Source organism: Carassius gibelio, chromosome A8, assembly GCF_023724105.1.
Source record: "Carassius gibelio isolate Cgi1373 ecotype wild population from Czech Republic chromosome A8, carGib1.2-hapl.c, whole genome shotgun sequence".
Classification (NCBI taxonomy): domain Eukaryota; kingdom Metazoa; phylum Chordata; class Actinopteri; order Cypriniformes; family Cyprinidae; genus Carassius; species Carassius gibelio.
In genome coordinates, this window is record NC_068378.1 from 18,920,331 (window position 1) to 18,935,038 (window position 14,708).

Sequence of the window (14,708 nt, forward strand, 5' to 3'; positions counted from 1 at the left end):
TCGGAATGAAGGAGCACACTCATCTCACTAATGTTCCCATAACTTATATAGGAGCTTCTCAAGATAGAAACTATAAAACATACAAGAAGCTGACAGAGAAGCTGACATCACACATCAGTGTTTTTGTTCTGACATTATTTTTGTCAGACATGCATTTGCTGTATCTCGAGGATCCGTTTTCCTGGTTGAATGTGTTTATGCATGGAAGTATGTTCAAAAGTTGTATTTAAACCTGATTTCTTTCCGTCAGGCTACTCTGGACGTAGTGATGAACTTGCAGTTCCATCTCATAGAGAAGCTGTGGCAGACGTTTTGGTATTCAACAGCGCCATCTTGTGACGGAGTCACTACAATTCCTAACAGGTGCCTTCATACTTCACGTTCATGGAAAACCTTAACATTTTTAGAAGTTTTATATTTGTAATTTTTCAGGCCTGGATATATATCTGGATATAAATAAGTACAAATTTAAAAATCCTTAGATATCTCTGTTACATTAGCATTTTTTTTTTATCCGCTCTGAATTATTTCCTAAGCTACACTATCGTTCAAAAGTTTGATGAAATGTTTTTTTTTTTTTTTTTTTTTGAGAAATTCTCTTATGATACATTTCTTGGATCAATATAACAGTAAAACATTAGTATTGTGAGATTGTTACAATTTATAATAGCTGTTTTGTATAATATATTTTAAAATGGAATTTATTCCTTATTATTTATTTTAAGCAGCTATTACTCCAGTGTTACATGATCCTTCAAAATTAATTCTAATGTTATGCTGATGTCAAGTAACACTTTTTTTTTTCTTTTTCTTTTATCACAGTTGAAAACAGTCATGCAGCTGAATATTTTTCTGGAAACCTAAACAATTTGATTTAGGACTCTTTGATGAATAGAAAGTTCCGAATAAGAGCCTTTCTTTGAAATAGAAATCTTTTGTAAGATTATAAATGTATTCTTTGTCTATAGATGTCTTATAAATGTATTTTAAATGTCTATACTTTAATAATGATAATCCTATTATTTTAAAAGATTGATTGGAAAAATTGGACCCGTTTATGTATTTTTATTTGTAATTAAATAACGTAAGTGTCGCTGTTTATGTACATTTGAGACTCCGATCTCTCTGGATTGCTGTCTGAATAAATGGATGTGTTTGTGTATTGTGCAGTGAAGAGGATGTGGAGGACATCAGAGCATTCCCCAGAGAGAAGCTGATCGCTCTGTGTAAATATGAACCAATCAAGCAGTGGATGAGGAGCTGTGATCACATCCTGTATCAGGCACTGGTAGAGATCCTCATCCCTGATGTACTGCGGCCTGTTCCCAGTTAGTATTTATTCTTATACACACACTTACTGTGACCTGTTCCTGGGTCAGTGTTGCTGCTGGACTGTAAGCAGAATGTTTGCGTGCATGACTGATGGGAAATGTGATCGTGCAGGCACCCTCACTCAAGCTATCAGAAACTTCGCAAAGAGTCTGGAGGGGTGGCTGACCTCAGCCATGAGTGACTTCCCTCAGGAGATTGTCCGCACTAAGGTATGTGTGCGTTTCTGAGAGCATACAATCTGCCGGAAAGCGTTCTCCAAATCAGAATCAGAATCAGAAAGAGCTTTATTGGCAAGTATGCTTGTAGTGACATAAGCTTCCAGTACACAGAAACAACAACACACAGACAAAAAAAAAAAAAGAGCATTACAAATTGGCAAATAAATAAGTGTATAAACAAACACAACAGACACAATTCTAAGAAAGCGGCAGTTCTAAAACCCCCCAAAAATTTAAATTGAAAAGAATGAAAAATGTATATTTTTCTCGAATATCTTGTTTTTGTGAAAGAAATTCGAAATTTTATTTTTAAATGCATTTCCAAAATTCTATTTTAATTATATTCCATACATGCTTTTTTTTTTTCAAATGTGAATTAAGCAGTACGGTTAAAACTGTTGTTAAAATCTATTAAAATATTAAATAATAAAAATCTAAAATGACCTTTATTCCTGTTATTGCAAGGCTGAATCTTCCGAGTCATATGATCCTTCAGAAATTATTCTACCATGCTAATTCCATAATAATAAATAATGTTACTTGAGCACAAATGTTGAAAACAATTGTGCTATTTCATATTTTGTGGAAGCTGTGCTGTTGTTTTTTTTCTTTAGGATTTTTTTCATGTATAGAAAATTCAAAAGCACTGCTTTTTTTCTAACAGACCTCTTGTTACGCTATGTCTTAACTATCACTTTTGATCAAATGCATCTTTGCAAAAATAAAAACGAATAATTTCTTCCAAACTTCTGAATGGTAGTGTATATTAAATATGCTGTTAGGTTAACGTGTATGCTTGTGGATTATGCCTGTAACAATATGAAAGTGTATGTTTAAGTGTAACCTTGGTGACTCTTACCCTACAGGATTGTGAGGATTAGATATGTTTGTGTGTTAATGCTCATAATATCTGTCATCTGCTCAGGCTGCAGTAGTGAGTGCGTTCGCTCAGACCCTGCGCCGCTACACATCCCTGAATCACCTGGCCCAGGCAGCGCGGGCCGTCCTGCAGAACACGTCCCAGATCAACCAGATGCTCAGCGACCTCAACAGAGTGGACTTTGCTAACGTGCAGGTCTCTCTCTCTCTCTACTTCGACCTCCTGTCTCAGGTTCATGGATGTTAGGTGTAAGGTGTGTGTGCTGCTCAGCTCACTCCGTGTGTGTGTGTTTGTCACAGGAGCAGGCGTCCTGGGTGTGCCAGTGTGACGAGAGTGTGGTCCAGCGTTTGGAGCAAGACTTTAAGGTGACCCTCCAGCAGCAGAGCTCTCTGGATCAGTGGGCCGTCTGGCTGGATAACGTTGTCAACCAAGTGCTGAAACCCTATGAGGGCAGTACTAGCTTCCCCCGCGCCGCACGCCAGTTCCTGCTCAAGTGGTCCTTCTACAGGTACAAGGCTCTTTAGAATAATGCGGTATTTCCAGTGCATTTATTTCAGTTCAGTTTCATTCGGCCTCTTCACTGATCTTCTGAAGAGATCTGTCTTCTGTTAATGTGGTTGTGGTTTTGTTGTGCTGGTTTGTAATGAAACTCTCCGTTGCCCTGGTTTTAGCTCCATGGTGATCAGAGATCTGACTCTGCGCTCGGCCGCCAGCTTCGGCTCCTTCCACCTCATCCGTCTGCTTTATGATGAATACATGTTCTATTTGGTAGAGCACCGTGTTGCCATGGCGACCGGAGAAACGCCCATCGCGGTCATGGGGGAGGTGAGGAGATCCGGCTGCTTTTACAGTTTCGTGTTTCAGACCTTCACACATGAATCTGACGCTTCACGCTCGGGTTTCGAAAATAAAATATTGCTGGCCTGAAAAGTGTGTTCTCAGGGACTTTATTTAAATAATATCCAAGAGCATACTTACATGTGTCAGCAGAGTGTTTTTCTGAAATCACCTGCCCAAATTATGTATTGTTTAATAGCATGGTGTCGAAGTTACATTTCAGACTTTTTTGGGATAAAATGACTAAATACTTTTGCTGAGGCTAATTTCTCAGCTAGCATTTAACATAATACTAAATGCAAAGAATTACATATTTACAATAGATATTTTCACTATATACATACAGTGTTTAAAATAATAATTCTATTTATTATTGGCTATCTATCCATCCATCAGTCTCTACAATGAATCTTAATAAGTATACATAATCAATTATAATTATTAATAATACCTAACATAAATAATAATAATTATTATTTTTATTATATCCACCCATCCTAATAATTATATTAATAATTTAACATTGTAATATATATATATATATATATATATATATATATATATAACCACACACACACACACGTATATTAATAATTCTGTTACTCTATATAATTAAGCATTACTAATATTAATGATTGCTATATAATTAATAAAAAAAAAGTGATATTTACCTTACACTTTTTTCTTCCTGGTTATGAGGTACACTAACTTTTGGTAAACTTTTGATTTGTGTAAACAAGAATAATAATTAAAAAAAAAATGTTGATTTAAAATGATGAGGTTCAAATATGAGGTTTGATTTTTAATTTTTAATGTCGTCTTCACATTTTCAGTTCAGTGACCTCAGCTCCATGATGCCGTCACTTATGGAGAAAGGTAAGGATTTTGATGGCAACCCAAACTTACGTTTCTGTCTCATTTTGAACGTTCCTTTGCTCTGTATCCAACCTCCCTCTCTTTTCCTCTCCCAGATGCCTCGTTCTCAGACGATCTGGCCAGTGATGGAGACATGTCGAGGACGAGCGAGAGGAGCATGAGCGAGCCGGCGGTGAAGAGAGAGCGAATCGAGATCAGTCCCTCCCTGCAGGAGATCTAAGAGCAGTATCAGCCTCACCCCAGACCACCGCAGACCCACCTCCAAAGGCTGACGTGGCACAGATAGCTCATCTGTGAGGTTGTTCTTTATCTTGAGGGTACATAGGTCTGTTTAGGGTCAGTGTGTGTCTCTCTCTCTCTCTCTCTCGCCTTTAGGTTTTCCGAGACTGTGAAACAAGAACGTGCTGGTTTTGTGATATGTTTTTTTTTTCATGTGCCATAGTCTTCTTTCAGTGCCTTAGATGAGAAAAGAAACACTAGAGCAGAACTGTCTTTCTCTTTGATTTCTCTCGTTCTGTCGTTCTCTCTGCTGTGCCTCTAACCACAGAATGAATGTATCGTCTCAGAACCTCAGCTGTCTGAAGCACCTTTTAAAGATGGTCACATTTTTAGACTTTCTGCCTCAGCCGTTCCTTCGCGGTTCCTCAGGCGTAGATGCAACCTGCTGACCCCAGAGCTGCCCGTTCAGTCGACCCGAACCTGACGCACATGCAAAGCCTTATCAATGCTGAAATGGAGGGAGAACCGTTTTGTAGATAAACCCCGGCCATATGAGATGTCTATAGTCTATACCTCAACAGTTTTTAGTTCTTATGAAGTAATGTCTAACTTTTATTAAATTTGATAAAAATCACTATAAAAGAGATTATTTGACCTGGTTTGGTCTGATCGGTTGCTCTGAAAGCGCCCCGTTCTCGTTCGAAAGCTTCGGGATGTACATACACCTACTGTGTTGATGGATATTGTTCTGTTTTAGATGAACCCAGACAGAGCAGGTCCTATGAAACCTGGTATGTGACACTTTTTGGTCTAGTTTTGTAGTTCTTTGATGAATTCTTAGTTGTTAAAAAGAGCCTAGTTGATATATTGAACGTACCTGTGTGTGAGGCCTTCTGAAGTAACTGGAACTGAGTGTGCACTCAACAGGTCATGTGAATAGTTTTTGTCGGTTTTATTAAAAACATACAAGCTTTTTTTTTAAATAATTGATTAAAATAACTTCCTATACATATTTAAGTAGATATTGTGTAAATGTAATTGCAAAAAAAAAAAGAGAAAAAATGAAAAGCTACGTAATTGCTAAAAGCTTTTTTTAGAAGATGTAGAAAACCCAAAATAGATATATGACAGAATATGCAGATTCTTACAGATACGTCTCATCACCTGGTGCTGTACATCTGATGTTTTAGTTTTCACGCTTGTAATGGAAACCGTGTGCCCACTTGGCTGACATAAAGCTGGAAATATTTTCAGGAGATATGTTGTTTTCAGGATATGTCTGTAATTGTTTTGGAGGATGTTGTGCTGAACCCGGTTGGGATCTTTACTGGTGCCTGGTAGCGGCCCGTAATGGGCACCCTACATGTCCCTCTCTGCTATTTACAAAGATAAACTTCATTTCTACTAGCTCTGTGTTTGTTTCTGAGAAGTGATTGGCAGATGTTTTCTCACTGTGGTTGGTTGTGAGTGTCAGGCTCTGTACTTTACGCCTGTCATGGTTCTTTGCCTGTTGTGTGCTATTGGGAAGGGAATTTGCTCAGTGTATTTTTTATTTTTATTTTTTTTATGCTGTTTTAAAGCTTCTGGCTAAGGATTATTTTTATGGAGGTAAATGCAATTCTTCTCACTATATGAAACCTTATTTTTGTGTCTTTAAAAAAAATCTTTATTAAATAAAGCCTCAACCGCTTAGTTCGACTGTATTTTGTACTGGTAAAAAGTGTAATAAATTTGTGAAAACCACTTTGGTCTCTGATGCTTGCTGTGTTATAATTGACACAAGTAGACATATTTTTCATATTAAACCTTTCTTGAATATTCAACATACATACATTCTGTAAATATCAGAACTTTATATCCATTGTACATCTACATTCACAAATATGCGCTAAAAATGAAACGAAGTATACATCCAGTTCTTCAAACTTGATAGAGATAAAAGTAGAGGCTGATTGGGGTCCCTAATTCCAGTGCATTCTTGTCCTAGAGTAATGCATCATGGGTATTAGTGGTTTCCCACACATCACACTGTATATACAACATGGGGAAAAAGTTCCAGCAGCCCAGGGGGGTTAAAAAGTGCAAACTTTGTGCCTCTGTGGAAATGAAGCAGTCACCATCACCGCTCACAAAGAACAGCCAGCCATGTATTTTCCTGGAAAACAATTCGGATGATATCAGATCTGTGAGTGACATCATGCTGTTATCATTATGTCTGTCTTGAATTGAGTTGCTATTTCAAGAAAACGGCAAAAAAAAATTTTTTTTTTAAATCATACCATTCATTGATCATACATCATAACATTAATATCAAACTCACTTATCATTTAGCAGTGATGGTTATGATAAGTGTGTGTGTGTATGTGTGTATATATATATATATATATATATATATATATATATATATATATATATATATATATATATATATATATATATATATATATATATATATACACACACACACACACACACACACATAATCGGTACAGACCAAAAATTTAGACACACCTTCTCATTCAAAGAGTTTTCTTTATTTTCATGACTATGAAAATTGTAGAGTCTCACTGAAGGCATCAAGGGCTATTTGACCAAGAAGGAGAGTGATGGGGTGCTGCGCCTCCACAGTCACCGGACCTGAACCCAATCGAGATGGTTTAGGGGTGAGCTGGACCGCAGACAGAAGGCAAAAGGGCCAACAAGTGCTAAGCATCTCTCGGGGAACTCCTTCAAGACTGTTGGAAGACCATTTCAGGTGACGACCTCTTGAAGCTCATCATGAGAAAGCCAAGAGTGTGCAAAGCAGTAATCAAAGCAAAAGGTGGCTACTTTGAAGAACCTACAATATGACATATTTTCAGTTTTTTGTTATGTATATAATTCAATATATAATTCCACATGTGTTAATTCATAGTTTTGATGCCTTCAGTGTGAATCTACAATTTTCATAGTCATGAAAATAAAGAAAACTCTTTGAATGAGAAGGAGTGTCCAAACTTTTGGTCTGTACTGTTTACACATACATATATGTGTGTGTGTGTGTGTGTACAAAAATAAGGTTTCATATATTATATATATACACACACACACATACACACACACACACACACACACACACACACTTCAACTAGTAGCAACATTACTTATTTTAATTGTACTAATTTAAAGGAATAGTTCACCCAAAATCTAAATTATGTCATTAATAACTCACCCTCATGTTGTTCCAAACCCGTAAGAGGGACTGAGAGCTCTCGGACTAAATCTAAAATATCTTAAACTGTGTTCCGAAGATGAATGGAGGTTGCACAATGATAACACTAACATGGACAAACAAAACAACAAACCTATAAGTGCAGGAGGACTGAAGCTATATATTTACTAGAAAATCATAGAGACTTTTTTTGAATTAGACCAGCAAGCAACCATCTGGAGGACATCCTAGCAACCACCTGTTAACAAGATATCCGACAGAATAAAGAATTCACCTGTGGCAAACCTCTTCTTCACCAGGGACATGCGGTAGCGGCTGCCCACCAGCTCCACGTCCAGGCCTGCGAGAGAAGCCCCCGATCCCACAAACTGCACAGCCAGGCTCGGCGGAGGACCACGGGGCACCTCCAGGCACTGCCAGCTGGCACACAACGTGCCAGACCCTGAGACCCAGAAACACACACACATTCAGAGTCAGCAGCTCACGGGTCACCTCACATATGTGCAAGAGCCTTCTGAGATAAAAGAGCATCTTAGAAGATCCAGCTGTATAAGATCCTATATACAGCACTCCCATGATGCTCTGTCAGATCATGTATTCATAAGATTGTTTCTTGGCCTCTTGCTCCGAGCAGCCTCTCTTCCTCCCACTTCCACTGAAAACGTCGTGTCATTACAGTGATCTAAACTCAGATGTACCAACGCTAAACTATATATAGTGCAATGCTTTTTTCTCTCTCTCTCAAGAAAATCAATATTTGTTAGATATTCTTTAGCTCTTCCATTTTCTATCAGTTGTTTGAAAAGTTCTAAAATGAAACTTGTAAAATGAAAAATCTGTCATCATTTTCTCTAAAATCAGATTACAACTCTGTATGCTGCAAAAGAAATTAAATAAGGCACAGGTTGGACTTCATGACAAAAGAAGAAGGTGTTTGTTTTTATAGATGTGCGTTCATTATTTTTCTTCGGAGTGGGTTTAAATGAACTATATAGAAATATTAAAAAACAAGACTTATAAAAATGACAAGCAGATACAATGTTGAACTTATATCAATAATAATAAATACTATATGAGTATATACACAATCATAACACATCAGACTGCTTAGTATAGAGTGCATAAGCTGTATAGAGCATGACTCTTTTGTCCTCTTTAGAGCTTGGCAGTGATCGGTTACTATTAACAGAATGACATGAAAATTCTCCTTTTGTGGAAAAATCATGCAGTTCATAATTGGAATGAAGTGAGGGTGGGAACACAATTTTCTTCCCTTAAACATGAATCATAAATAAGTGATAAAAAGAAAGGCGAGGATGAACAGTGGGTGGCAGCAGTGACCTTTGCTGTGATTTGTCGGAGAAAGGTTGGACAATTTCCACAGAAGTCGTCTTTCCTCTGCGTTCCTGTGAAACAAACAAAGTTTCTCTTCGTCTATAATATATTCATTTCATTTTCTCTTTTGTTTCCATCTCTAATAAGCAACCACCTAAACATCATTTTTTTTTTTTCTCTGCAACTCCCGATACTGTATTATTAATGTAAGTCGGTGACACACTGGTTCTCACCAGGATGCGGGCGGCTGGCACTGCAGGTCGGTGGCCGTGTGATCGAGGGGCAGCAGCACTTGTACAGAGGTCAGCTGGGTGGCGGGGGCGGTAGCGGGACAGCAGTGGTAGTCTAGAGACACACGGGTCACTGTTCCACTGCGCTGACACTCGGCGGACAACAGCAGGGGTGCACGGCCCGGATCCTGAGAGGACGCCTAGGGCAGAGTTCATTCAGAAAAGCTCAGATTAACACTTCAAATAGTTGAAGAACTTTTTTCTTATATCTATGTCAGCCATAAAAGGAATATTCTGAGCTCCATGCAAGTTAAGTTCAGTCGACAGAATTTGTTGCATAAAGTTGATTAACACAAAAATATTTGACTTTCTTATTTTCTTTCCAAACTGAAATCAAGTTTACTGTGACGCACTAATTGTGAGGGGATTTAAAAGCAGAAATGTGAAACTTGTAATTTTATACAAGCACTCACACTGTTTATATAATTTTATACAATTTAATAATTTAATACAAGTACTTTTACTTCAGGGTTGGTAAACAAATTGAATCTCACCATATATGATCAAAATACAATAAAACGGCAATTTTTTTCACAAATTAAAAAAAATTTTTTTTTTAAAAATGTTCTTGTGATGTCAAAGCTGGACTTTCAGCATCATTACTCTAGTCTTCAGTGTCCCATGATCCTTCAGAAATCTTTCTAATATGCCCATTCACTGCTCAAGAAATATTTTGAAAACTGTTGTACTGCTTAATGTTTTTGTGGAAACCATGATACGTTTCTTGGATGAGTCTTTGTCACTATTAGTATTAATCTATTACGTAGCATGAATTAATTTCTTTTTACTAATCTAAACCCACTCTTCGGAATGGCAGAGTACATGAATTTTTCTGTTAAAACATCTATATAATTTCAGCTGTAAAGCTGTTTAAATAATCACTTTAGGGTTTATGGCATCACAGCAACTAAGACAATTAAGCTTAACTTGGACCGAATGTGGAATATTCCTTTAGGTATTAATCAAGAGGTTGAAGCACTCATAGGTTTTTCTGTTTTTTGACTGACCTGGTATTTTAGCAGAGCCACATTGTAATAGGAGGCCTGTGGGTTGAGCTCTGCCTCTCTCTGCAGGTGGAGCGTCAAGGCCGGCATGTTGAACCAGAAATCCTTGGTGTCCGGGTCACTCTGTGATGGGTCGCTGCAGGTGCAAAGAGAACTTGTATTAATCCCAGTCCGGGTCAGTTTTAGTGTTTAAGGGCGTCATACCTGTAGAGTAACTTCTTGTTGGGTAACAATTGGTCCAGTCGAGAGATCTTCACCAATCTGAAGCTTAATACTGGTGCGTTGGGGTTGGCGGTGAAAATGCGGATGATGCCAGCAGGAAAGGACATAGTGAGGTCACCGGTGATCTTAACCAGACAGCTGAAAACCCAAAACACACAAAAGGTTGGACAGCAAATCACTTTAAGTAGGAGCTACAGTGTGATAAAAGGTTTTGTCCTCCAGATGGGGTGAAAGACGCTCAGACGGACCAGTTGTGCTCTCCTCCTTTAAAGTAGGCGTTGATGTACTCCGTGATTGCTGCAGCTACAGGCCAAGACTCCTGAGTGCTCAGAGAAATGGGACTGGGCCCTCGAGACAAACCTGCAGGATCACAATTCAACATAATGTTAAGAAATGTCCACAAACATTTCAAAGAATGATTTTCAACAGAACATAAAACTGCTGATTAAGGCAAACTCAAGTGGAAAAATGAACTTGTGACATATTAAATTGTCGGTTTTGGGATTATGTGGAAGAGTGGATATTTGATACATGCCCATTGGGTATCGGACAAAATCAGTCAAGGCAAAACAGTGATGAGGACATTTCCTGACAGTCCCCTCCATATATGTGCATATGTCTATATTAGATTAGCATAATAAAATTGCAGCAAAGCTCCTGAGGCTGTTTCTCAATGTGATATATGATTAAGTTCTGTGGTAATGTGGGTGTTTAGGGAAACAGAGGTGCCTCGGGTCACCTCGGGCTGGGCTGGGAACACGGTTCTGCACCCCCCATTCGCTGGGACTGGAGGAGGATGAAGAGGTGAGGGGAGGACTGGGCTCAGGCAACGGAGACGAGCACAGGGACCTAGACTGAGACACACCACAGAAAAAGGACCAAAATCGAATTCTGAACTGGATTTACGGCACTTTCTGCAGTGTGCTACAGTGTACAATGTTATACTAAAATCTCAGATGGTGAAAAAAAATGAAGACCAGATATCTAAATGAAAATTATACACTTTCCCTTATACATACATTTTAAACTAATACAACATTGATGTTATTTTATTTGGGGGGGGGGGGGTAATGTCCATGTTATCTGTTCACTTTCTATTTTCAAATTATTTTCTCCTTTCTACTGTGTGTGGATTGAAAACAAACATTGTCCTGTAATATTATTAGTTACCTAACAGTATGAAGCAATTAAAAGCTTGAAGTGGAATCTTTGGTGTTAAGTGGTGTTCATTTAGAGCTGAATTTGAATGACCACATGAGAGAAACTGCATCTCATAAAACCAGAGAAGAATGAAAGAGGCTGCAGCAGAGCACGATTAAGGGATTTGTTTATATGGTTTTAAAGAAGCTTAAGTGTGCTGGTTAGATAGTTGGTGTAATAAAGGTCTGTGGAACATTTACCCGCTCACAGCCACTGAGTCTGCCTGAGGAGCGCTTGGGCCGAACCGACCGAGGGGGAGCCAGGGCCAGACGCTCAGTGCTGTCCTGCCTGAATCCATGCTGGGATACTGAGAGAGAGAGAGACAAGAGGAAAAATAAAGAACCCAAATATGAACATTTTGTCATCATTTCTCGACCCTCATGTCATTCCAAACACATTTGACTTTATTCCATGGAACAAAACAATTTGAACAATATCTTGGCCACTTTTTTCAATATAATAAATGTGGAAGAGCACCATAAAAGTGGTCTCTATGACTTGTAAACTATTTTCCAAGACTTTAAAAATGCTCTGAAATTCTTGACATTTGCCTGATTTATGAGAAAAGCAGAAGTGTCTGATTCATAAATACTTGTACTTCTGAGATGGAAACAAATCATTCAATTGCTCTGAATGATTTGTCCATGCATCAAATGGATCTAGATTATGTGTTTACTCTATTTTGAGTAAGATATTTATTATTTACCTTCTTGAAGCTTCTTTTTGAAAATTGTTTTGCTTGAAAGATGTGCTAGTGCTGCATTTCTTTACAGTGAATGCCATTTTTTAAGTGAGGGTTCTCTCTGCTCTCTAAATATCAGTATCTGCATCGGCCATTAAAACATCTTATTAGTCATACACGCGTCTGTAATACCTGGTTGTGTGTTAATATCCAGGAAATTCTGGTCCTTGTCTGTAGAGAAGCAGAGGTCCTCCTGTGGCCCAGAATGCCGTGTGAGTGGTGGTCCATTCCTGCGAGGCTCGTCGTGAAAGGATCTCTGTTTTCTGGTGGACTCTTGTGTGACAGTGTTATTTGTAGTGCCCTCACTAAAAGGGTTATGCACTGAGTTCCAGTGCACCAGCTCTTTCTTCGGCTGAGAACTAGGGGCGGGGTTAGGACTGGGCGTCGGCTTATTACTACTGGCTCTGCCTTGTGCAGCCGTCTGCGCTGCCAGCGATGATTGGTGAGTTGGACTACCGATCATAGTAATAGCGAAAGGATCATCTGGGGACTCTGGAGGTGGGACTTTTTCTTTTTTTTGTTCTCTCTTTCTGTCTCGGTCTTTGCGGGAGGAGGATGGGTGAGGGAGGCTTTTAGTGTCATTCATAGAGACAGAAAAGGGATCGGTGTGGTCTTCCATGCCCCTGCTGTCCCTGGTGGGCCGAGGGGGAGGCGGGGCCCAGGCATCCGGTGGAGGTAGGTTGCCTTTGAGGGCAGAGCGTTCAAAAGCATCCAGGAAGGGGTCTTCTGGAGGAATGTGTTTACAGCTCCACACAGAGGGCTCCAGCTCTGAAGACGCCAGGCTGTGGGAGAAGGCCGGGAAGCTGAAGGTGGTGGGCTCGATACCAGGTGGGGCATGTGGAGAACGTAGATTGGAAGGCCAGGCTTTTGTGGGGTCATCCTGTGGAAGAGGAGATCGACCGGGTGAGGGGTCACGGAACGCAGCGAGGAAGGGGTCAGAGGATCGGCTCAAGTTTACAGAGTCTTTAGATTGAGACTGAGTGGATGGCCATGCTGCCCAACCGGTAGGCTCTGGGGAAGCCCCAAGGGGCTGATGGGAAGGCGAATCCAGTCCGGAATCCTCCACATTCTCAGGAGAGGATGAATCAGAAGAGAACGCTGCATCTGTTAAACATGAAGAAGTCGTCGTCTATTACTGATCAGAATAGAAATTTCTTTAAAAAGCAACAGATTGATGAGGAAAAGGCTGACTGCAGAAATATAATAAATTTTCCACTTTGGTCCGTAATTGAATGATTCATGCTTTAATGCCTACACAAGCAGTTCTGATAAAGCGAGTCAATTCATTCTTAAAATATGGTAATGCACACTTTGGCACACATTTGGCTAGTTTAAAGCTTTTAATTCTCAGTTTTCTAAAATGCTCTAAGAGAATAACTCATCTAGTTGATTCTCATTTATCACGGTAATATAGTTGGGGGTGGTGCGCTGCTGGACATTTACATTCAGACGCAGCAAAGGCCTTCTGGAGCTGCTCTCTGCCAGCAAAGCTGTGAGATTTAAAGGCCGACTCCAGAGGAGGTCCAAACAGAGCGTCCGAACCGGATGCTGTGGAACTCAGCCTGCACAGATGAGAGAAAGGAAACTGAATGGGTGAAGAAGTCAGTGTAGCTTCTGGCACGTTAACACATGTCACATGTTAACTTCTGGCTCAACCAATGGTGTGGGTTTGGGGCAAGACCAAAGTCAGCATTTATGCATTTAGTGTCACAAAAATGACACACTTTCTGCATTTTTGGATGTTGAAGTGTTTATACGTTATATAAAGCAATTATACTGTTTCCATAAAGTGATTATGCTGTATGGAAAATCTGTTTGTACCTGCTGTGATCTGGGCTGGATGTGGATCTGCGCAGACCCTCCTGTTCTCCATCTGTAAAACAACAAAACATTACTCTACTTGTGCACTATGACAATACTATACAATAATGAAATAAGGGGTCATTTAGCAGGTGCTTTTATCCAAAGTAACTTACAGTACACTTATTATAGAGATTCTCCCTGAAGAAACATTAGGTTAAATGCCATTTGTCATGCCCACAATAGTGACAGTGATGGTAACCAGCCTAGACGTGTAACCATTATAACACACCCATAATACATAACGTACAGCATATAATTGATATAATAATGCAATTAAGTAGGTTTGATTAATAGTGAGCCTGAGAGGAAGGAATTTTTGCAAGACACTTTTGCTATTATTGACAAAATCCACTCATTCTGAGCTCATTCTGAGACTGCGATCAGTCTGTCAGTAGAAGGCAATAATGACAGTGCAGTTATGACACTGATCCCAGGTCAGCTAGATGGCAGATTGCTGTGATTAAGGTGTCAAATGGAGC

General features: G+C 39.3%; 2 protein-coding genes across 7 annotated transcripts in view; one reads left to right on the plus strand and one right to left on the minus strand.

The window, feature by feature from the left end:
* LOC128018766 (DNA-binding protein RFX2) overlaps positions 1–6,105 on the plus strand; it is a 34,927-nt gene extending 28,822 nt beyond the window's left edge. For all 3 annotated transcript variants that reach the window (XM_052604515.1, XM_052604516.1, XM_052604517.1), the window contains 8 exons: positions 251–363; positions 1,171–1,328; positions 1,444–1,541; positions 2,476–2,625; positions 2,730–2,938; positions 3,102–3,255; positions 4,101–4,143; positions 4,239–6,105. In XM_052604515.1, coding sequence (XP_052460475.1) covers positions 251–363; positions 1,171–1,328; positions 1,444–1,541; positions 2,476–2,625; positions 2,730–2,938; positions 3,102–3,255; positions 4,101–4,143; positions 4,239–4,363 — 1,050 coding nt within the window. In that variant the 3' untranslated portion in view covers positions 4,364–6,105. The remainder of the gene's footprint in view (positions 1–250; positions 364–1,170; positions 1,329–1,443; positions 1,542–2,475; positions 2,626–2,729; positions 2,939–3,101; positions 3,256–4,100; positions 4,144–4,238) is intronic.
* A 48-nt stretch (positions 6,106–6,153) lies between these two features.
* Positions 6,154–14,708, minus strand: part of LOC128018764 (F-BAR domain only protein 1) — a 35,393-nt gene continuing 26,838 nt past the window's right edge. For all 4 annotated transcript variants that reach the window (XM_052604514.1, XM_052604513.1, XM_052604512.1 and 1 more), the window contains 12 exons: positions 14,188–14,239; positions 13,810–13,928; positions 12,499–13,470; positions 11,825–11,931; positions 11,164–11,278; positions 10,673–10,784; positions 10,407–10,562; positions 10,206–10,338; positions 9,142–9,338; positions 8,915–8,979; positions 7,848–8,015; positions 6,154–6,517 (listed from right to left, as the gene is read on the minus strand). In XM_052604514.1, the coding sequence (XP_052460474.1) occupies positions 6,489–6,517; positions 7,848–8,015; positions 8,915–8,979; positions 9,142–9,338; positions 10,206–10,338; positions 10,407–10,562; positions 10,673–10,784; positions 11,164–11,278; positions 11,825–11,931; positions 12,499–13,470; positions 13,810–13,928; positions 14,188–14,239 (2,225 nt within the window). In that variant the 3' untranslated portion in view covers positions 6,154–6,488. The remainder of the gene's footprint in view (positions 6,518–7,847; positions 8,016–8,914; positions 8,980–9,141; positions 9,339–10,205; positions 10,339–10,406; positions 10,563–10,672; positions 10,785–11,163; positions 11,279–11,824; positions 11,932–12,498; positions 13,471–13,809; positions 13,929–14,187; positions 14,240–14,708) is intronic.